The following is a 22,998-nucleotide window of genomic DNA, read 5'->3' as shown; positions in this document are numbered from 1 at the left end:
CGAGAGATTTTCCAAGTCGTATCGCCGATGTGACACGGCGAAAGAGAAAATAGAGCAGCGTAATCCTCGAGTCTGCGAGATATTTGCCTCGACACCGCTGGCGATATGAATAAATATCAAGAGACGGGCAATTTCTTTTCTACTGCTGTGGGTATAGCGAAACCAGCCACTTCTATTCCATTTCTTTCATTCTTTTCCTCGCGTTAACAGCCAAGTGTCTTTATAAATATTTCTAGAGGAAAATTAAAGCAAGGAAAATTATACTTTGTAGAAGATATTTAAAAGATCTATAGCGGTTGCAAAACACACACTGGCCCGTGTAGGTATTTGTATACTTACCACAAAGTAAGTATAGTACTTACTTATATGGCAATTTGAATAACGTCTTTCATATCGTAGAGTAGTAGGAATTACATATTTAGAAATGTTTCGAGTCACGGTAATCGTTAGCATGAACCACTTGGTACCACGGCTAATGGAACGAAATATGCCATTAGTGGGCTCAGAAGGGTGCAAATGAGACCGCATATTGCATTCTTCGAGTGGAACGTAGCAGAGACACGAAGCTCTTAAATCGTCTCCCGACCTCGATGCTCCACTGACGTGGTTTCAATTGATCGTCGAGGCTCTTTATGGGCTTCCGGGGCACGGAGATGCGATATCGAGGCGACATTCGCAAGAAAACCGATTGCCAGACGAACGCCAGTTATTTCGATACAATATTTCGTCGTAAATATTTCATCACGTTATATTTGATAAATCTTCTTAAAGTCTTTAATGTAAGTGGAGAATTTTATAAGCTTCAGCGTTCATGCATTTTCCACTTTAACAATTAATTAAAACAACAATTAAAACATAGTGATTTAATAAACAAAATTATCAAGTAATCTGAAAAAGTATATAGTGATAAGAACGAAAATATGAACTTCACTTAAGTGTTAATAAATATTTAACAATATGAAGAATTCATACAATGACACAAGTTTCATAATGGATATTGTGAAAAATTTATACGCACCCAATTTGGAAAAATAATGAAAGAAATTGGCTAATAACGACTTCTTGTTTCGCTATTCCACTTGGTCGGTAGTTAAAGGGTTGCAATTTCAAGGCGGCTCGAACGATTTCCGAGAAGGAATTGCTCGCGAAAGGGGTGCAATTTTCCATTACGTAAGAGGCCTATCGATCGTCATTATCAGGCAACCAGCACGAGAATTGTTGGCGGAATCTGGTGGTTCTTCACGTTAATCATCATCTCCTCTTACACGGCGAACTTGGCTGCCTTCCTCACTGTCGAGAGGATGATCACGCCGATCGAGAACGCGGCAGATCTCGCGGAACAAACGCAGATTTCCTATGGAACTTTAGAGGGTGGAAGTACGATGACGTTCTTCAGAGTAAGTATTAAAGATTGTCAAATTGTTTAAAACGAAATTTAAATACAAAATCAATAGATGCGAGAAGTTGTGAGTGACGGATTTAATGAACATCTCTGCAGATATGCAAAAGTTTAGAACATTGTTAGCAACTAAAGCAAAGTTTAACACAGTTGTGTTGAAACTTACCTGCGTGAAATTCTATACTTGAGGATCAAACTAGTTAAATCAAGCCAATTTTTATAGAATTTCAGTGGTAGACTCAAAAAATGCCGAGTATAAGTAATGTAAGTCCAGATATGCAAAATAAAAGCTTTTTACGTTGCAACAAAAACTAACAATAAGAACAAGAACAAGAACAAACATTGTCTTATAATTGTCCTCTTTCTTCTCCTATATGCAATAGAATCATAGGATTAATGTAGTCTCACGTTTGGTCTTCTTTTTTTCCAACACAGAAAAAGATATAAATTCATTGATATTAATTAACGCCACGTGGCTCATTGTCTACGTAGCAGCTAGCATTCCGCAAGAGCTACGATTTTCATTCGCATTCCAACCGAGTCTTACGGATATTTTGTTGGACGTGAATCGTGCGTACATTCATAATTCGTTCGAAATATTAAAACCATAAACATACCGTTCATAATGCGAGACAAATTCGACTAATTATCACGGGAGGTAGCTTTCATTCCGGTGAATTCGTCGAATATCCAACCTTTAACGCCGACTTTTAACGTTATTAAATTCGAAACGACATTTCAACAACGCGTATCCGCTAAATTATATTAATATCGCGATATTGGAATAGCACTTTGCGCGCCACCATAGTCACTGATTTATTCTCAGGACGTACGTTGTTATTAGACTCAGCACGCGCCGTGTTCGAATGACTGGAAACGCGGTCGGAGAAATTTGAAAAAGGCATCCCTTGTAGCATCGATTGTATCCTCTTCGTTATTTCGTAACCAATACTCCTCAAAAAAAATGTACACGATTACATATACAGTCTATCCGTTTTATCTGCAAACACGTAAATATCTCGAAAACTGTGGGTAATACAAAAACCTTGAAAAGTCTTATGCAAATTATGTTTTTTATCCTATATCCTTATAGCCTGCGTCAAAATATTTTCAAAGCACCACATACTTGTATTTTTTGCATAAACCACTGTCGAGATATTAAATCCTAAATTTGATATGCCGGAGGCATTGGCGTTACCTGATGTACCTACCACCACGAGGTGTATATATACTATGTATACTATGAAAAAGAACCGATTACCTGCGTGTGTGTGTGTGGTAAATATTATCTCATCCTCCGGCAGAATTAATATCTCTGTAGTAGTTTATGCAAAAAATACGAGTAGTATTTCGAAAATATTGCAATGTGGGTAACAAGAATATGGAATAAAAAGATATACTTCCCATTTAAAATATAACCGTGATTTCCATATGGCTTTTCAAGGTCATTGCAAAGTATAATAAATATCGGCATGATTTTTATCTACCGTTTGAAAATGTGCAACATTTATTTCAAACATTTTTTCGTATTATTCGTAGTTTTCGAGATATCTACGTGTTTCCAGATAAAACAGACACACTCCATATTTCCAAATGGCAGAAAACACAGCACGAATATACTATGCTTCACAAATGTGTTTGATTAATTCGGAATAGGGCAAAATTAAATTCCTTCTGCGCTTGTTTGAAACAAATATTCAAATGATAATGAAAATGAAAATAACCAGTTGCGGAACAATTAAACAGAAAACACGACCATGGTGTGCTAAATTATCTGTAGTGTCCCGATATGATATATATTTTTAAAAAACGCACACGCAAACAGACAAACGATAATTGTAATATTTTTGATAACAGGACTCGAAGATTGGAATATACAAAAAGATGTGGGAGTTCATGGAAACGAAATCGCCATCAGTATTCGTGAAAAGCTACGAGGACGGAGTGAAAAGAGTGCTCGAGGGTGACTACGCTTTCCTGATGGAATCCACCATGCTCGATTACGCTGTGCAACGAGATTGCAACCTCACGCAAATCGGCGGCCTGTTGGACAGCAAAGGTTACGGGATTGCCACCCCGAAAGGTAATATCGGAAAACAATCGAAGCCTATTTCTGCGGTTCGATCTAATCATAAAGAAATGTCCATTTTTTTTTCTTTTTTGTTTTTTTTATACTCGCAGGAAAATTCACTCTTCCCCAACATATCCACTCTGTGTAAAAAAGTTGAAAAATTCTTGATAAAACGTGCCAGAAAATATCATTCTCTTTCCCGGTGGAGTAATAAATTCACAATTGTATATTTAGAAAATATTTTGTAATCGCTCGGTTTGCAATGCATACAAGCTTCTTCGCGTTATAAAACATCCCTCAAAGCATTTAGCTCTGTGAAAATTATGCTACCACTTTGCCGCGTTTTGTTCTCACGTTTAACGTTTCGCGGTCTTAATTAACACACATGCATTGTGAATAGAAACAACGAGCCTGGCAAACGTACAAAAGCGTGTCGAACGCTTCACTTTCGCGATATAATGGCCAGCTTGGTACCGTTTGAGCAGTGTACTACGTAAGAAAACTTGCCACGTGGCGAAACAAACACGTAAATATCGTTCGGTGTTAATATCGCCCGGCGGTAGTTTGCAGCACGAGAAATTGCACCGGAATTTAGTGGCAAGCGGTGAGAAAGAAAGGCGTGAACAGCGTTCCGTGGCAAACACCGTAAAGTTCAAGGATTTGTAGTTCGCCCGAGTATAAAATCGCGCTTGAATGACTGTGAAACGGAAAGAAACACAACGACTAAGAGATCCGGCGTTTTCGTTGCGAAATTCGGCGAAGTTCGTTGCTCGTGCGCTCTTTCGTCGAAGGAGATTTAATTAACGCGGAGACGACACTGGGTCCGAGTTTTAAATCCGTGTAATTCGGTTTCTCAGCGGGCGGACACGAGCTGAAAGTTACGCGGAGCTGCTACATAGTCAGACGGGACTGGTCGCTAAGCAATTTTCTTAATTGGAATAACGTGTCTGCGTTTTAACTCACTCTTTCGACGCCTCGTCTTGGGTCCGTTTTTAATAACGAATCGTCGGTCGCGTGACGAACATTCGCAAGTTTTCTCGCAAGCTTGCGAGCGGAAGCTGTCGTACGTCTTTTGGCTTTGAATGAGCGATTCGTAAGAATTAAGAGAGGAGGGAAAAGATCCAGTAGCTCTCCGTTCCGTTTCATAGTCGCCTCGGGGAACTGAGAAGGACCGGTCGGAGCAATTCCACCTTCTCGAGACGTTTCTCTGAAGTCGGGACGTTTCAAAGACGGGATCACCGGTTCCTTGACCAGCCTAACGAAGCCGTTTTATATGCAGGCTCGCCCTGGAGGGATAAAATATCTCTGGCGATTCTCGAGCTGCAGGAGAAGGGCGTGATCCAGATTCTATACGATAAATGGTGGAAAAATACCGGAGATGTGTGCAACCGGGACGAGAAGAGCAAGGAGAGCAAAGCAAACGCGCTGGGAGTCGAAAATATCGGTGAGCCTAACTTGAAAATTAGCCAATTTGACAATGTTTTTCCGCGTTTAGGAAAAAGGACGAGATTGTGAGAAAGCTGTAATTTATCGCCAGGAGGAAAGAAGGTATGGAGATAACTTTGTCCAATTTTAAGGTAGCAAGTATCGTGTGAAGGGTTGGAATAATATTATGCCAAGTCATCGGTAATGGTTCTTAATGATAAAAAGATTCGTTAGTTATCTTCATGTAAATTTAGTTACGAAGACTGGAGAAGGGAGTGAAATATTGGGTAAAGTGTTAAAATTTTTACTCGAAATTGTCAATAGCGTCCTTTGATGATAAAAGTTTTCGTTAGTTATTTTTATTGCAGATTTTATTGAACAGAATAGACAGAGAAGAACAGTGTCGAACAATGCCTGCTGCGAATAGAGAAAACAATTTTGTACAGAACATAATTGGCGCGGTGTAAAATGTTTGAGGTGGAGAATTTTCATATAACGAATGTTCCGTTAATTAAATTCGAAATACCGAAACAATGTCATCGATGTCACTGGCGTGAAACGGCTGTCTATGTCGGAACGAGTCGATCCAAATGAATTCGTTTCACCGAAATAATTTGGAAGCCCTATAAAATGTCCACGTCAAATAATAAACGTTGGAATAAAAACGTAATTATAAAATAATGCGAGTAAAATTGAATTTACTTAATGTCTCTTTATTAAAGTATAATAATAGCGAAGATATTTCTCGATAATAATCACGATAACGATCATATCGGGAATTTGAGCCGTACAATGTACATATAATGGTAAAAGTGCTATAGAATTTTCCTGAAAATTTGAATGACTGAGTATCGTTGATCTAGACTTGCTATAATTATACTCCGTAATTTACGAACGTAAATGAGGTCGATGAAACGTGTACGGAACAGTGGCGTCGAAATCATTAGGTTCGTCCCGATCGTTTCTGCATCCCGTGCAGTGTGTAACTAACTTAATTTGTGGGCTTTCGGCGAGCCTGTCAGGTTACATAATCAACTACGGATGGATTTCAATCGAATATAGTACAGTTACGTAACATGCCATTTCCAGACTGCCAAAACCCTTTTGCGAAACTCAAGGAAGGATATCGATCGAGAGATAAGAAAGGAAATGAAATATAATAAAATGCTAGCTATTTATTTCTATTTGTACAGAAGAAACAAAAATCAAGATACGCTCTTTTGATTCGAAAAATCAGTTCATTAGTTGCGGACACTTCACACAACAAACGCCGACAAAGAGAGTAAAGTGTCGACACGGCGGAAGTGCAACACAAGACTTGGAATGCTTTCAAGCTCAGAGAAATCTCGCGAGATGTTCGTGGAGAATTTTTCTTGGATGTCCCGTGGAACCCTTTCCGGATTTTATGGAAGTCACAACAGATCCTCGCTTTTTATTTTCTCTCGCCGGTCCTTTGTATCCTTCTATTCTTTTTTTCCTACTAGCGGAGAATTCCTGCCATTCATTCTTTCTCTCCTTTTTCTCCTTTCGCTCCTTGTCGCTGACTGGCCTGCAACTTAGATAAGTACCCACTTTGCCACCAGCGCGAACGTACTCGTCAAGACAAGAAAAAGGACAAACGATTCTCATACACCTCGTGAAATTTCAGTCGCACCACTGCTAATCACCATTTTATAAGACACCCCGACTATTTGTAAAACAAGGGATGAGAAAGAACAATAAGAGTCTTCGAATTTTACCATCAATTTCATCTGCAGGGACTTCAAATTTTACATTCTTACGTATTGTAACATATGAGTTTTGCATGTATCTACATTCAAATAACATCCTCTTTAATTTGATAAATCCTTAACTATAATACTCGTCTATGATAAGAGAATTCTAAATTTTTAATTTTTGTATTCTACGGAATAATTACATAGCGATTCCACATTTTCGTCTGGCAATGTTTAACCTTACCAAATATCTTCTCTCGCAAAATCAATATTAAAGCTAATATAACACTGAAATGAACCGAGAATAATTAAGCTGTAGCCAAAATTACTCGAAATAATCAGAATTACTGAGCAAACGCAATCATTGGATAAACGTTCGTGCCCTATTCCTTCTAATTGCTTCATTAAACGACCTGAAATCGTGTTTCAATTTCGTGAAAGGCGTCGTCTACGCTGAAAGGTACTTTTCGACCTGATTTGGTGACGAATACAGAAGTTATCAACGCGAAACATGAATCGTAGCGTAATAACCAGGCGTTAAGACGTCAGCGTCGTTCTTCAACTTACCGCGAAATCGTGACGACAAGAGAAACTGGTTAGAAAATAGAAGCGCCGACCACGCTGGAGACTCTGCTATCTCCGACGAATTGTCCTTTAAATCACGACGTCAGCGTAGTTATGTAAATATGGCTGATCTGTTGAAGCTTATTACGTTCCTCGGCCAAATAATGCCGATGACGAAAGGACCCGTTCCTGCTTAGCATACAGATGAAGTTACACCGTAGACATTGAGAAAACTGTTTTACACCGTCGTCTATTTCTGTGTGACGGATGCACCATTCTTTGTACTTATCGTATTGCGAAATGAAACGGTGGTTGAACTTGCACCGATTTACTTAGATCAATTGGAAAAAGTATCATGAATTTTATATACTAACCAGAAAAAATTGGGCAAACTTTGGAGAAAAATACGAAATACGAAAATACGGTTAATTTAAGAAAAGAGCATAACAGCCGGAGAAATAGAACAATCAAGGAATTTGTGTATAATTATCAGGTAAAATGGGAATTCATCAGTGAAAAAGACGTACAATTTTTCAAGAAAAGACGCGTGAAATTGTTGGATGGTAGATTTTTGAACCTTTCCTGACTGTTGCAACGAATTTTCTAGACAATCTAACACTAATTCCTGAACTATCTCTGGAGAACATGAGGTAAAGCGAAGGAATTTTAATGGGAAATTGTTTTACATAATACTGCAATGCAACAGTGCACTGTAGCATATAGCGCTGAGAAACGAAGGTAAAAGTAGCAATACCTGTGCAACGATTAAGTAGAAAGTTAGGCGAGCCGATTCGAAAGCAAACAAACATAGTAAAGGACTGGCCTACGTGCAGAGATACGTAAAGTTTAAAGCATACATATGGATTTGAATTTCGCGGATCTCATCCAGTTAAAAGAGGAATGAGAAAACGTCTGGATTCGTATAAAGACGAAGTAAAAATCCGATATGACGAAGGAATTTTTCATAAAGCTGACTAATCGAGTCATAGAGACGGTTTATTAATTTACTTGAGAGACAAAGGTATTACCGAGTATCTTTATATTCAACATTCCTTCCACTGTGATATAAAAATTGGCGAAAGGATGTTTCACGGCTGAACTGCTCCAAACGGACTTCGTAATTTGCAGAGGATCGAAAGTTTTGGTGAGAAAACTTCGTTGGGTCCAATATCGAGACAGGGTGCAACCGCGCGAACTATACAAAATGATCGTCATAGAAAATAAATTCCAATAGAATCCCAAAAACTCTGTAGGATTATTCTACTTTCACAACTTTATATCTAGCAAAATATAATCAAAATTCTTTAAACAGCAAATGAGATATAGCTGTCTGAAAAATGACACGATATGATACTGCTGAGTTAATTATCTAAATAAGCAATTATCAATAGTAAAAATAATAGAAACATATATATCTATTCATAGATACAAAAAATGGTAATACTCGGAACAGCAGCGACAATTAGAAAAACGCCACAATAGTAACGGAAGATCATATAATCCTTAATAGCATAAAATCATGTAATCTTCACACTATACAAGTGCGAATAAAGCTATTCGCACGAAACTGATAATAAAACGAAAAAAAATTACATATTTTTGGATTCGTAATTATCTGATAATATAACAATACATTCCCTTCCTAATCGTGTAATTTTCATGACGAAAAACTTTTCACTAAATTCAAGGGAAGCTCCCATTGAATTGTACATCCTTCAGACTATGTTTATAAGCTCGCGATACACAAGCTTTCTTTCACAGCGTGGATCTTTTTCTTCTCGTGAAAGTTCCAGGGCAACATCGAAAGGAGAGTGACGGAAGAGAAGAAGAAAACGAGTAGATTCAGACACGCTAACAAAAACGTTGGCCACGGCGGGGGGGGGGCGAAGAAAGACGTAAATAACGATAGGGTCGTATAGATGGAAAGCTAGACAGATGGATAGATAAATAGATAAATAGACAGGCGTGGAAAGGGCGACGAAGGATGAAAACGGGAGGTCAGAGGGTGATAGATAGGAGGACAGATCCCAGGGACTGGGTGAGTCCGCTGGTTGGCAGCTACATTAACCGTGAAACGTGCACAGGGCAACACCAGAAAAGAAGCAGAGACAGCCTGCGGCGATAAAATAATGAGCTTCCGGTTTTCCTCGTTTCCAGGTGGTGTCTTTGTCGTGCTGGTTTGCGGGTTGGCCCTGGCTATCCTCGTCGCAGTCCTCGAGTTCTGCTGGAACTCCAAGAAGAACGCCCAATCGGACAGGGTAAGCGAACGAAGCACCGAGATACTTGCGTGCGATTTCGTGCTTCGCGTGTATGTGCTGCATGAGTGTATTTTCCTCTTCTTTGCGTGCAAGGCCGTTCGTCTCATCATCAGTGTGCTTTTTTTTCTATCGTTTTCGCATTTCGTATCTTTCACCGGCTATATCTCAAAACTTCGATGAAAGACAATTGCATGGAATATCGATGGTATAAATCTACCGTTTGATTTTCAAGTTTTTGACCGAGCGATTTGCCTGTAGAACGACAGAATCACGTTACATTTATTTGATTACACGTGGTATAGCTTGCTCGTCTGAGCACGCACGTTCCCGTTCTACTTGTTTGATTTAAATGCGATACTGCTCTACGTAGCGAGTTAAACACCAATCAAACAGCTTTCATATCAATCCGTTCGATGAATTTGCAAACAGATGAAGCATGCTAAACATTACACGCTTCCAAAAGCTGTGTCGTGTATCAATCCTACGTAAAATCAGTTAAAGAATAAACGATTATGAAACGCGAAACTCACCAGAGATTCGATACGCAAAGAATTATTTATATCATACGATAAGAGGGTTTTTGCAGCTTTTTGTAGTATTTGGATCTCCTTGAATATCAACACAGGATAAGAAATGCTATATGAAACCATATCGCTGTTTGAAACGAAACCCAACTGTTTGGAAAAATTTCACTTCTCAATACGTATAAGATATATTAACGCACAATAAAAAATATAAAAGCGCAAAAATTTTCGTTTTAATCGGCGACAAACTCGAAAGTATAAAACATCAAACACATTTACCTCTATATCTTGTCCTATATAACACAAAGTTACATAGAATTTTAACTTTACGTGACACAATGTTACTAATGAAACTGTTACTTAAATACTTTCTCTAACTCTTCGTCAACCCTATCGTCATTTATAACTTGTAAAGAAGCTCATCACAAGCATACCATGATTCACATTGAAAATTCACGATGAAAAGCGGCCTGGTACGCAAGAGGAATCGCATGGTATCGAGCTCGTCTGGTGCGATCGTCTTTCTGTATCATTTGTTGGTATTGTTGTGCCTGTTCTGCCGGTCCCTGTCCATGCATCGGTGGCAAAACGAAAAAAACGTCGACTCGACGCCGCGGCACGGCAGTCCCTGTGCGCCGAGATGGCCTCGGAATTGCGGTTCGCCGTGCGGTGCGGCTCGCGGCAGAGGCCAGCCGCGAAGGCGCGCAATTCCGACGCCGCGGTGCCGTGCGACCGTTGCAGCCCGCGTGCCACCAGGAGGAGAACGCGATATTGTTCAACCGGCCACGAAGAGACCACCTACATTCCGAGCATCGAGATACCACGGTTAAATGGTGTAAGTCCTGTCCCTCACGACGGGCTCGTAACGATGGCCTCTCTTCCAGCTTTTCTTCTTGCCTCTTTCCATATCCTACTGTTATTTGAAAAGGTAGTTTACCTGGCTGTAGCACTTCCTTTATATCTACTTGTTCTATACTTACACGTGTGTCACACGTAAAAGTGTTATATCGCTCCGTTCTATTCTAAATTCTAAATTACAAGAGGTTCTGTTATAGCCGAAAAGAGAAGCCATCGGTTGAACGCGGAGCTGTACCATTTTCACGGTAATTCAATCTCAAAAAGAATAACGTGTAACGAAGACACCCACGCGAATTATTATCAACGAACGATTTGGCTCGGGAACGTACCTTGTCGGTATATCAACGCCAATTTTCCAGCATAACAATCGAAAGATTCGATTACCGTGATATAGGGACAGTCTCCATCGAGCCTACCAACAGATCTGTGCGTTTCTTTCATCAAACTTCGAAACACGTAAGAACGCACGGGAGAGAAAACGCGAGAGGCCACGAACGCGAGAAGGGAGTATTGCAAATTGGGAAGTGCTTGCGCGAGAATTGTCCCTTGATTGTCCTTTCGTATATCTTTTGTACCTCGTTTTCATGCGTTTTTTTTTTTCTTTTCTTCTTTGTATCTCTGTCTGTCTCTTTGATAATACTAGATTCAAATATACGTTCTGTTGTACATGGAGTAAATTTATTTATTTATTCGTCTCTGTACGTGAATACGTAAATACTGTATGTTCTGCATTTTGGCACGGTCCAATGTATCTTGCTACTACTAGCGAAACGAGCACCGCGCGTTTAATCACAACTGGCGCGGAGCTCTCAGTCACGCACGCTTACATTCGCAGTAATCGCTTCGACATACGCGCCCTTGTGTACGGGCGCGTGTATAAAACTTGGTTGCATGCCTCGTATTTCTGTTGAACGATCGTAATACGATACAACGCGACGACGACGTCACTTCAAATTCGTCGTCGTACAGTCGAACGCCTCTAGTCAACGTTTGTTCGCTGCCTCGCCGGCATCGATCGTTTTGCCGTGCATGTTCGAATTTGTCGAATCGCCCGTTCCAAGACAAGCAAACGAACAGTCGTGAAGGGAATCTAAGAACAGTGCCACGCTTGGTACTTTATATCGATACCAGAAAGGATAAGGAAACGTTTTGAAATTGGAACAGGAAGGAATACCATTTTTCAAATTATTTCTATTTTCGTTATTTCTTTATTCGAAATTATCTTTTCCCTATATGGTACAAGAAGGAACATTCGGTTTTAATAGGAAAATTCTCCGGACCATTGGGATATCGATACGATACCATAGCGTTAAGTAACTCGTAAAATTTGATTTCGCGAAGTTGCTTGCCGTTACAGTACGGCGAATATCGGCTCTTCAACACGATAGAATAGAGTGTTCGTTAAACAGCGGTTGGAAAAGGAACGTAGCCGACGCGAAGCCATTCGCCGTGCTCGAAAGCTCACGTGAATGGTGCTTCTGATCGTGTCGGAAGTGATTTTTCCCAGCTACATCACATTTTCCAAGTTCGTTTCCACGTAGCCAGCCAGCAGGTCCTCGGAATATCTCGAAATGTGCGTAACCACGACTACGGAGAGAACACCGATCATCAATATTCTGTTAGAAAAAATAACAAACTAAACGAAAATTATCAAACTCGTTTCCCTCGTATCTCTGCTATCGAACAAATTCCACGAACACGGACGGAAATTTTCTCTGTTACCTGGCTTAAGTCTCAAAAAGTTGTGTAACAGTGATTGTTGAATTTAATTAGATCACGATGAATTATACATTTGCAATGTTCAATTGGAAATTAATTATAGGACAATCGTAACCGGCTTCGTTATGTCGATTTTAAAATAAAGTATAATTTCCTGTACTTGATAGAAATCAAATTCGAGATAGATTTTCACTTTGAGATCCGCTATTCAGACTAGAGTTTAATTGCAATTTAAACGAGACAGGATCAGCGGCTCGGTAGAATTTCGTTGGAAAATTCCACGGCTTAAAACTATGATCCAATCGGATTTCCAGTTTTGTAGGTTTCAGCGAGAACGAAAGGAAAGCTTCGGTCTCGAATTCCGAATTCCACTTTCGATACTTCATTCAGCGACACGATGCTTATCGATATGATAAAATCCACGAAGAATATTTATTGCAATACTTTAAACCTCTCGGAAGTTCGCTGACGATCTTGTTTTTCTATCGTCTCATCCGTTGATTCGTTTTGATAAAAACAAACGAGTTTCCCGTCATTCCATGAGGGATGGGTGTTTCTCAATAGACATTGTACGATTTGTCTATGCGAAGATTGATTAGAAACTGTAGAGAGGTCTCCCTCGATCATTTCTTATGGACTCTGCTTTATTCGTGTAGTTGAACTCTTCCACTTCTATATGTAATAAACAATTTTTCTAAAGATCTAAAGAGATTTTAGGAGTACCGCTTTCAGTTCGAAAGCTCGAAAACAACCTTCAAAAGCTTAAGTAAAAAATTTGGTTCCAATCTATTTTGTTCTATGTTGTTTTTTTTTAGCTATTCGCGTAGTTTAATTACACCGTGTATCCAATAAAAAAATTTTCTAGTCTTTCGAAGAGATTGAAAATCGGTGTTTCCGAGTCGAAAGTACCGGAATAGTGTCCAAAAATTCAAACCGAAAAATTTAGTGTCAAACCGTTCTATTTGCAGGCTTACTCTTTCGGACAAAACCGAAACGTTCGGAACACAACGCTTCCGCGCGGAAGCGCGGACCTCGCTTCCACCAAACTAGCGGCCTGCGTTTCGCACGGTTCATTCCCTCGTTCCGCAACAACATCGCTTTTTCTCTGGAACGAGGGGGAAAAAAAAAAAAAGAAAGAGAATCTATCGTATATGCGACTACAGTTTCAGGAAAGTCCCTCTCGCCTTTGCTCGCCGATATTTTATTGAATTTCGATCCTCGCAAACGTATACATATTTTTATCACAAATAAGTTCCTTTTTCGGGAAATCGCAGCTGAACGTTGGTCGTTCGAATCGATACGAGGCAGATTCCGTAAATCTCGGGAAAATTGAAGCGTCAGCCGATCTAGAGAAAAATAGAAAACGAGCATGCACGGTAACGAATCTAGAGACGATTGCAGTAGAGACTCGTTGGAAAGAGGCGAGGACGAAACCATAACGCGTAACGATTTCGATACGTAGGCCCACGCGAGGCGGAGAAAATTCCTTTAGGAGCTTGGAAAAAGTTATAACAAGTTTTAACGAGACCTGGCAACTTTTAATAACTCGCTCGCTCATAGCTACGAGACGTAGAGAGGCCTCGGGGTGACCGAAAAGGATTACCCGCAACCAATCATCACCCCGATATAGCTAACACCCTGTGCTTCCTCTTTTCTCAGCAGGAGGGTGGTGCGTTGTCGATGACGGAGATGAAGAAATCATTGAGCTTCGATCAAGTGGGAGCGGCCCGTGGCGGGAACACCTAGCACAGGCCTCATCCTCATCTTCATCCTCAGCAGCAGCAACAGCAACAACAGCAACCACCACCGTGCAAAGCCACGCCCACGCACACACGTCACACACACTGCCACTCACATTCACACAGCCACAGTCACAGTCATACGCACAAGCACCAACCACCCCCACCGAGGCAGAGACGGGGCTCTTCAAACATCGTCTTGGGTCAAGGTTAGTTGCTTCCGGATGATTCCCCACGCGTGATACGAGTACCCGCAGATTCCCAAAAGAAATAAAATCATTTTTTTTTATTAGATCTTGAAATTGCTCTCACGTGAGAAACAGAGATGTATCATTCGTGATCTTCATTTCTAAAACTATAAATTTCGACGAAATATTCGTCGAAAGAAACAGAACATTAATAATACGTTAAGATAAAAAAATTTTCAATGAAAAAGCAGTGAAACGACCATATTTAAATATGAAAGAGAAAAAGAACTACTTAAGAAAAGAATATAGGAAAAAATGTCTTTGATGCGCAGGAGGTGACCATCCTGAGAGTATTCTCTGGAGATTCGACTGCGACCTGGCGGGTGAGCCAGACGTGGTAATATCGCCGCCACCACCACCGCCTCCGCCCTCGGCGGCTGTATCGAGGACCACGACCCTTTGACCAATACTCGAGGAGGTGCCGACAGGTGTGCCCGTCCAAAAGGAACTGCCCACCCAGGCTTCGATAGTAGTGAACGTGGTCGACCAAAAGGAGACCTGCTTATAGCATATGTAGTCGCCGGGGCGGCTGAGTCGACCACAACGCGGCCCGGCTTGTGCCATCGGCGACGTTGGATCATCGATCGATCGACTGTCCACGTGACGACACAACAATGTAGATTCGTTTAGTAAAATACAGAACGAACGTGGACAAGTTGCGACGTGTGCCAAAAAAACCGGTCCATCGGTATGGATCATCTAGGACGAGAGATCGTGTCGAGGACCATGTTACCAATACACGAACAGAGACGTTGATCGAGATGGAACGCGATAGAGATACGTCGACCATTTTACAAAAAGATAAAAAACGAACGGTGGACATCGAACGAAGTTCGTTCGAAATAGCGAATGAAATTGTCGTGCTGATTGCAAATGAGAGTTCGATCGTAGAACGAGGTGTTTGATACGAATAATCCGTATTGTTCGATGCCGGAGGTGGATGCTCCTCGAGCGGACGTTAATAAAACAGGATCGATTGCACGGCGACCGAAAGGCGTCACCGTCCAAACGACCGCGTTCCATCGACCTGACGAAGCTGAATAGCAAATGAAACACCGTGTGCAACGCCAATCAATCGGGTGAGCGAATCGTTCGCTACTCGAGGCGAGGACTTTCGAGGCTGGGGGAAGGGGGGTCGAATAGTGGTTAAACGGCCGATTCAATTGCCCGGACTGCCCGATGCGATGGGTTCGGGCCGATTTCCAAGCTAAACATATCGATAATGGAGCCAGAAACGAGGTCGAGAACTCGGACGATGGGTTCTCTTTTGGCACGCTGAAGAAGTAACCTCGTACGCAGCCAGTGATGGAAAAGAACCATGTTACTATCGATCAACGACCACGATACGTGTGATTAGACTCGGACCAAAACTCATAGTGATCACTGCCAGCAGCTAGCCTAACATAGTCAAACGATCTAGTACGACGTGAACAAAGAGGAAGCTTTAATTCGGCCGCGTGTTTATTCGAATTCACGGCCTAAAACCTGATCCTTGCGTTCACCTTCGCGAAAGATCGATTCTTGAGAGTCGACGTGACCAACGAAGATTTTTCGATTCGGAAGAACTCGATCGCAATGTTACACGAAACATGCACAATGAAGTACTATTTAAGAAGAACGGAACGAAGACTATACGTGGGATACGTTTAGAGAGCAAGATTTAGATAAACGAGGTGTTTACGAACGAAGATTAATGGCCTAGGACGGGTGTACTGTCGTCATCTTTTCGACCAAACGACCAAGACGATCAGAGATAACTAGGAAGAACGAAGATGAATTAAAATTTATCGTCTTATAGACAATTAGAAAAAAGAAAGAAAAAAAACAACTAGAGCAGCCTCGGCCGTTTCCTGCGAGAAGCGAGACGAATCGGAGGACGTAGTACAAAATTTCCAAAGCGTTACCTGAGCGTTTACGATTTTGCATCCTGACCTTTGTATCCGCGCCGTTGTGTCCGCGAGTACAGTCGCTAACGATGGATTAACAACAACTTTGCGGGTCCTACTGCGCCACGAAATAGAATTTTTCACGCGTTTTATACAACGGAAGGAAGGACGAGGAACAAATTCTGCGAATGAATTTCTCGGCGTGCCAGGCAGCCTCGAAAGATCGAATACAGGAATCCTCCTCGCTGTTACATGCATCGTACGAAAATATTGTAGAAAACGGACCAGAGCATCCTGTCGACGGAGGAAGCGTGCTTGGAGCAATAGTTCGTTGATTCGACGGCATTCTGTATTATAATAGACACGGTTGTACATGATCGAATTTGTTCAGCGATTGGTGATTCACGATAGAACATACTTTTACCGGACGATTGTATAAAGGAAAAGATCACACGTATGGACGCGTACACGAGCACGTTGGTACGCGGTGTACGCGCGCATACCCGCATCTTAAATTTAGTTTACATGTAATGCCATAGGTAAGTGCGTAGCCACGTAAGAGACCTAGTCATATTTTGACACGATCGACAGTTTATTATCGAGACGATACGATACGTTGTACAGTGACCGTTTTTTCACGAAATTCGAACAACTGACGCCGCTATCGAGAAGCGTATTCGATGGCGTTTTTAGTGTTGCGCACCGCGTCGTACACATACAAACAAACACAAACATACAAATAGATACACACAAACACATACATACTGTGAATATACAAAAGAAGCTATGTTTGTTGAAAGAAAAAGAGAAATGAACGTCGTTCGACGGTTTTATTAAAACGTTATTAACGATATCAACGGGAAGGGGATGTAAGGGTGTATGATTGAGCGTGTGTGATAAGAAAGAGGAACGAATCGTGCCAGAAAAAAGGATAATCAATACTGATGTCATGGATGACAAACAGCGACGATGATTTTTAAGTTACGTCGGATTATCGATCGCGTGACGTTGCGTAATTTGATAATGAGACGACCGATGCGACCACAAATTTCCTCGCGAACGTTTTCAAACGAGAACAGCGACAAATATTATGATTGCGCTGCCGAAAAATAGGTATATTCTCATTTGCATAAATAATTTTAATGAGGGCGTAATTGAAAGTCGTGGATATTAATCAACACATTTGCCGAAACTTTATCACGTCGCTGATGAAGAGTTCATTTTGTCGGAAGCGAATGAAAAGACACGGCAAGAAATTTTCAATGGTTCCCGAAATAATCGAGTCTCGGGTATGGGATGCTCGCGTAATTGCCTTCGGAGGAACACTAATCCCAGCCTGCTGATAAATGAATTCTTCGTCCGCGTCGATTAATTAAGAGACTCACCCTCGTCAAAGTCGAGACACGTGGGTTTATCGAGCCGACGTTCGTTCTTCTTTGTCTGTTCTCGTGTCTCTCATTTCGGCTGGTTCGTAGGTCGCGATCGGAATTTCGATTTGCCTACGCCGGAAGCGCATAAATTGCGGGCACGATTCGTTCTCGAAGAGAGGGCTGACTAGAAATCATCGTGATTGCGATATTTCGATGAAATAAAATTGAAGAGCGGAAGCGTTTGCGGAGATGAGGGGGATATTATTGCGACGAATATTACGTTGCCGGGAGGGAATGAATTGAGGAGTGAGGTGCTGGTTAGGAGAGTGTTCAACAGTTCATAACTACATACTTGTCGCGTCATCACAGGTGTGCCACTATTCAATAAATAAATTTTATTTACTTAATCGATCTAGACATTTCTACATTTGGCGTAGCAATTGGAAATACGTTGACTTTCTTTTTGCGATGGAGGCTCTGAGAGCTCGAAAAGGAAATTTCATTTCGTCGATCAACGATTGCAAGAGTTTCTCCTCTCTCGATTCTCAGCTCCTCGATCGAGTGAATGTGATACGCAGTGAATCGTCAACTTAAACATATCTCTCCGAAATAAGACAGACAATTAAATGTTGTTATATACATGTTTTACTGAATATTATCACTTTTTCTATCTCCGTACGAAATTCATCCATTCTCAGTCAAACCACGATTAAAACGATCCCATGTCCCAAACCCTCGTGAGACAAATTCCACCTATCATTCGCAAGTTTAACACACAATTCTTGTATGTACCTTTCCCTTGACATCTTCCTTTTTTTCGTAGCCGAGCATTCGACGAGAACGATAATAAACGACTGGAGCAATGAACAGCGATTTCGTTTCTCTGCTAACAAATTCATCGATTCCATCGGAACCAGGACAGAAGGCTTACAGAGGGACACAGCGATGTCATTGTGGACAAAATGACAAGTGAACCGATAGTTCATCAATCATCATCGCTTATTCCTCGATACATATTCAGATCGATCCGACGTTCCTTTGGCCAGCGTAATTTCGTTTACCACTACCGCTACGTTAATTATGCAAATCTCATTTCCTGCGCGGGACTATCAAACCAGCCTATCGATGTCTCTCGAATATCACCGTCTTCCCACTTAATAGCGTGTTCGTTGACTTCAATCACCGCTGACCCAATACGAGTTTCCATCTCGTATATCGAATCATGGAAATTAATGAGAATCGTTTCCAGGGAAAGTTTTGTTCAGAGTCGGAACGTTTATTGGTCAAACAACACTTGTGGCTTTATTTAATTCCGCTTCGCGTAAATTTCGAATATAATTAAGTGAATCCAAAGTGCAATTTCGCGGATTGAATTTGGAGCCTGCGTTTGACAATAGTATGTTTCATAAATAATTTCAATTTGCTAAATGCTGCTTTAAAATTAATTGTTCTTTATTACTATTCAAGCACACTGATTATCAACGCTCTAATTTGCAATTCCGTGTGACTTACATTACCATTATCATTAATCAAGAATTAGTTTTCCGCCTTTATACGAAAAAAAAAATTTAAATGATATAACAAAATACATCAAGAACACTTTACTTCCGTCAACTATGTCGAAATATCATTTCTACCAATGGAATTGGCCCGAGATTGTTCGAATATGCTCTCTTCTATTTATAGCGTTTCCGGCTGTTCGCTCCTTCAGGATCTCAGACGTGGAACTAAATTGTCACGGCGAAGTGGCTGGCTTCCATCGCCCCATATTGAAAATTGCATTCATTTAACCGCGCCGCGTCAAAGGGAGCCCGTTAAAATCTGGGCCATTCGTCGTTCCTTGCGGAGGGCAAAAAGATGAAAGGGGAGAGAATCGTCGAAAGAGCGGCCTGCCGGAAAAGGAATAAGAATCGCCGTCGGTTATCGAGCCTCAGCCGTTTCCCAATCGACGCGTACTCGTTAATTTTTGCGATATCGTTACGCCATAAAATGAATCTTCTCCCCTTTCCATCCTTTCCTGCCGCTTCTTCGATCGTTAATGGGAATACGAACAAGTCGTCGAACGTTCAGCTTCGTCGTGAATGGAGAACACGAGGTCTTGTTATCCACGATGAAAGAAGAAACGCTGAATGGATCTTACGGTGGAATTTTGGAGCAGTAGGTTTTTAGTAGGACAGGATAAATATAGACAGATAGAGGACAAGACAAAATCAATAGCGTGTTCTTTTGATTAGCGACACGTTACGACGTAAAGACCAGCAGACAAAATGTCTCGATTTTCAGGAACCTTCCTTTTGACAGAATTTCCCCATTTTCCTTCAATATCACGTTTCGAAACGATAAAGCAAATTGAAAGCTCGTCTAATGTCCCGATGCTTCAAAGTATACGTCACGATCTTCATCTACAACCTTTTGCGTCCGATCGTTTGGGTGGCTCGTTAGTCAATTACAAGGAGGAACGTGTTATTTAGCACGACGAATCGATCTTTCGCGTCTAATTTGCGAATAATGGAACGAAGGGAGTGGAATTGGTCTAAAAAGGGTTGAAAAATTGGACGTAAGACAGATGCTTGTTAACGTAACGACGACAGCCGTTCGTATCGAACGATTATTTCTTAATAATTCATCTTCGAGTGGCGGCGATTTAATATATAGCTCGTTAACGTTTAACGGACGAAAGAGGAGCGACGAGGCGAGAAGAAAAATGAGAAATAACGAGATGGAAGATCCTGGGAATCAAACGATTCGCACGTCAATTTCGAAATTTCCTCAAACACACCATTTCGCGTTCCATCATTCTTTACGATTAGATTATAACGAGTGATTTATTATCGCTAAACTGGCACGTAAGTACTCATCGATATCCATACATTTTAAGAAACAAGAATGTCAGATTATTACGAAAAAGTATAATAACCTGTGTCAGTAATTTTTTCCATTGAATTTCTGTCATCGTTAACAGTTCGATGATCAGTCATAAAATCGAAGCCTCCAAAGTATAATTTACAGTTTTACATGGACCAATCCTATGTCCAATCTTACTATATCGCTTCGTTCAGGTATATCCATAATGCCATTGGATCCCCGTTAGTGAATCGAGAATGTGAAATCTATTTTCTCATTTGTTAAGCGCGAACAGAACGGACAGAATCCTCATCGAGGGTTCCCGTAGAAAGCTTCTTTCGAGACGTTTAATCAGACCGGACGAGTAAAAGTTTCGTCCCTGGGGGTTCGACCATTCTCGGCAACGTTGTGGTAATGAACAGAAACGAGACGGAGATAATACGCGAGGAAAATGCCGGCTGATTAAATTTAAAGATTCCCCAAGGGTAGCGTGGGAACTTTCGATTTGCATGTTGATTGACAAACGCAGTCTCTCGTTGGCTTCGTGATGGATCTGCACGGGTTGTGGTGACAGTTCCAGCAGCACCGTTTGGCCACGGATTGATGGAATTATCGATAAAAACGACAAAGACCGAAAGAGCAATCCCTGCTTTCCACCTTCTATATCGTTAAAAGTAAGAAAGTCGAATTGATTCCGGTTATTCAGCGATTTAATCAGACGTCTCTTAATGAAAGGGGAATACGATGTCAACGGGAATGAATGGGTAAAGTGATTAAAAACTTCAACGTCACATAACTTGGAACAATCTTATAATTATAAGAGTTAGTCGTAATTCAATTGTTCCTTCCTGTTAAGGTTATGCGATGGATGTGGAAATCAAAGAAACGCGTGGGTAAATTGTAAGGTATTGAAAGTATACGTTTATTGTGAATGTAAAGTACAAAGTGTGGAATACAATGTAAGCTGGTCCAGATCCGCAAGCTAGCAATGTTACCCTGAGACTAAAAAACGCTGAAGCCAACGTCGCACGTGTGCCGCTTATGGTCTGTCGTCGACGCATTCTTTTGTCTATGCGTTATTGATGATCTCGGCGCTTGAGAAAAACGAAGACCAGATGTAGAGTTTTCCTAGAAGTGTCGATCACTTCAACACTTCCGGTAGCGTTAATTTCCGCGTAATTAAAATCTAAATACGGTCGAGTTGCATCTTTATTCTCATTCTATTTGCACTTCGTTGCCACTTCATCGAATTACGATGTTGTCGAGTAGAAGAATCAAATGATAGGTTCGTTTCATGTGGCAACGAACTCGAAACAAACCGATAACCAACACCCAAAACGAAAAGCAATGGTTTTCGAGCCGTGTTTCATCTCGATCGTTCCTCATTCCAACCTTAGGAGATAGGTCTCACTTAACCTGCTTATCTCTGACCGGGTCCATTGCGAAATGTAAAGGATATCTGTTTCTTTGAACGCGCACTACCTGCCGTTGGTCAAGTAAATCGAGCGTAACGTAACGCCCCGAGTTTTTACGTAGGTCGTTATCTCTTTGGCATTTGCCCCACAAGACTATCACCCTTTTTTCGGTGTCATCAGGAAGGAAAGGGAAGAGTAAAGAAGTCTCAATCGTACGAAATGAGCGGACCGTTTAAGGAGTGGTTCTTGGTCTGCTGTGTCTGTAGGCTACTATCGACGTGTACTTGGAAGAAACGGCACGCTTCTACAGCTTTAATCTTTGCTGAAGACAAGTGGTAGCCGATGAACTTCCCGCTGCTCTGGTCGCAACCGGTAATCGTGACTTTCCGGAAGACTGCCGCGTTATTACCTGGTAAAATACGAGGAATGACTGGGGCCATTGGTCAGAAGTTCTTCTTATCGTGAACATGTCGATGTTAAATATTCGTCGATCATTATTATTGGGTCTATGCTCAGATATAAGATGATCCACGACACCTTACGAATTTTGATATACATAAAATGAATAAATAAATTATTTTTAAAATAAATAGGCCAGATATTCTAAAAACAAATGCGTCAATCATTCTAGAAATAAATGGGCCAATAATTCTAAAAAGCAAGAATTTTAACAGTGAAAAAATAGTGCAAAAGACGCTGCAATAGGAATTTCCCGGAAATGTTGAAGGCTTATCTTTTCGGCGCAAAGGACAATTTCTAAAGTAGGAGAGAATTCGTCGTTGTCTCAGCGCGACGTTTCGCCCTCCAAACTTTTTGTAACGATTCAACTTTCGTCAGGCACAGTTTGCGTGGTTGAGTAACGAATGGAAATTCTCTGGGACGACGAAACGCATGGGAAAGTTTGCAACGGCATCGCTGAATATTCCATTATCGGCACGCAAAGCTCGAAACGTTTCTAGAGCA

At 41.1% G+C, this 22,998-nt stretch overlaps 1 protein-coding gene across 6 annotated transcripts in view; it reads left to right on the top strand.

Annotated features, from left to right (window-relative positions):
* Window positions 1–18,429, top strand: part of LOC139989611 (glutamate receptor ionotropic, kainate 2) — a 160,534-nt gene extending 142,105 nt beyond the window's left edge. For 2 of the 6 annotated variants that reach the window (XM_072008039.1, XM_072008034.1), the window contains 7 exons: window positions 1,200–1,397; window positions 3,257–3,482; window positions 4,750–4,914; window positions 9,332–9,432; window positions 10,582–10,789; window positions 14,193–14,481; window positions 14,793–18,429. In XM_072008039.1, the coding sequence (XP_071864140.1) occupies window positions 1,200–1,397; window positions 3,257–3,482; window positions 4,750–4,914; window positions 9,332–9,432; window positions 10,582–10,789; window positions 14,193–14,481; window positions 14,793–14,799 (1,194 nt within the window). In that variant the 3' untranslated portion in view covers window positions 14,800–18,429. Of the gene's footprint in view, window positions 1–1,199; window positions 1,398–3,256; window positions 3,483–4,749; window positions 4,915–9,331; window positions 9,433–10,581; window positions 10,792–14,192; window positions 14,482–14,792 lie in introns of those variants that run through there. The other 4 variants (XM_072008036.1, XM_072008035.1, XM_072008038.1 and 1 more) reach the window with 4 other exon arrangements.
* The last annotated feature ends 4,569 nt before the right edge of the window (window positions 18,430–22,998 follow it).

This window comes from Bombus fervidus, chromosome 8, assembly GCF_041682495.2.
Source record: "Bombus fervidus isolate BK054 chromosome 8, iyBomFerv1, whole genome shotgun sequence".
Taxonomy (NCBI): Eukaryota; Metazoa; Arthropoda; class Insecta; order Hymenoptera; family Apidae; genus Bombus; species Bombus fervidus.
Note: the sequence above shows the minus strand (reverse complement) of the source record. Positions and strands in the feature narration are given on the sequence as shown.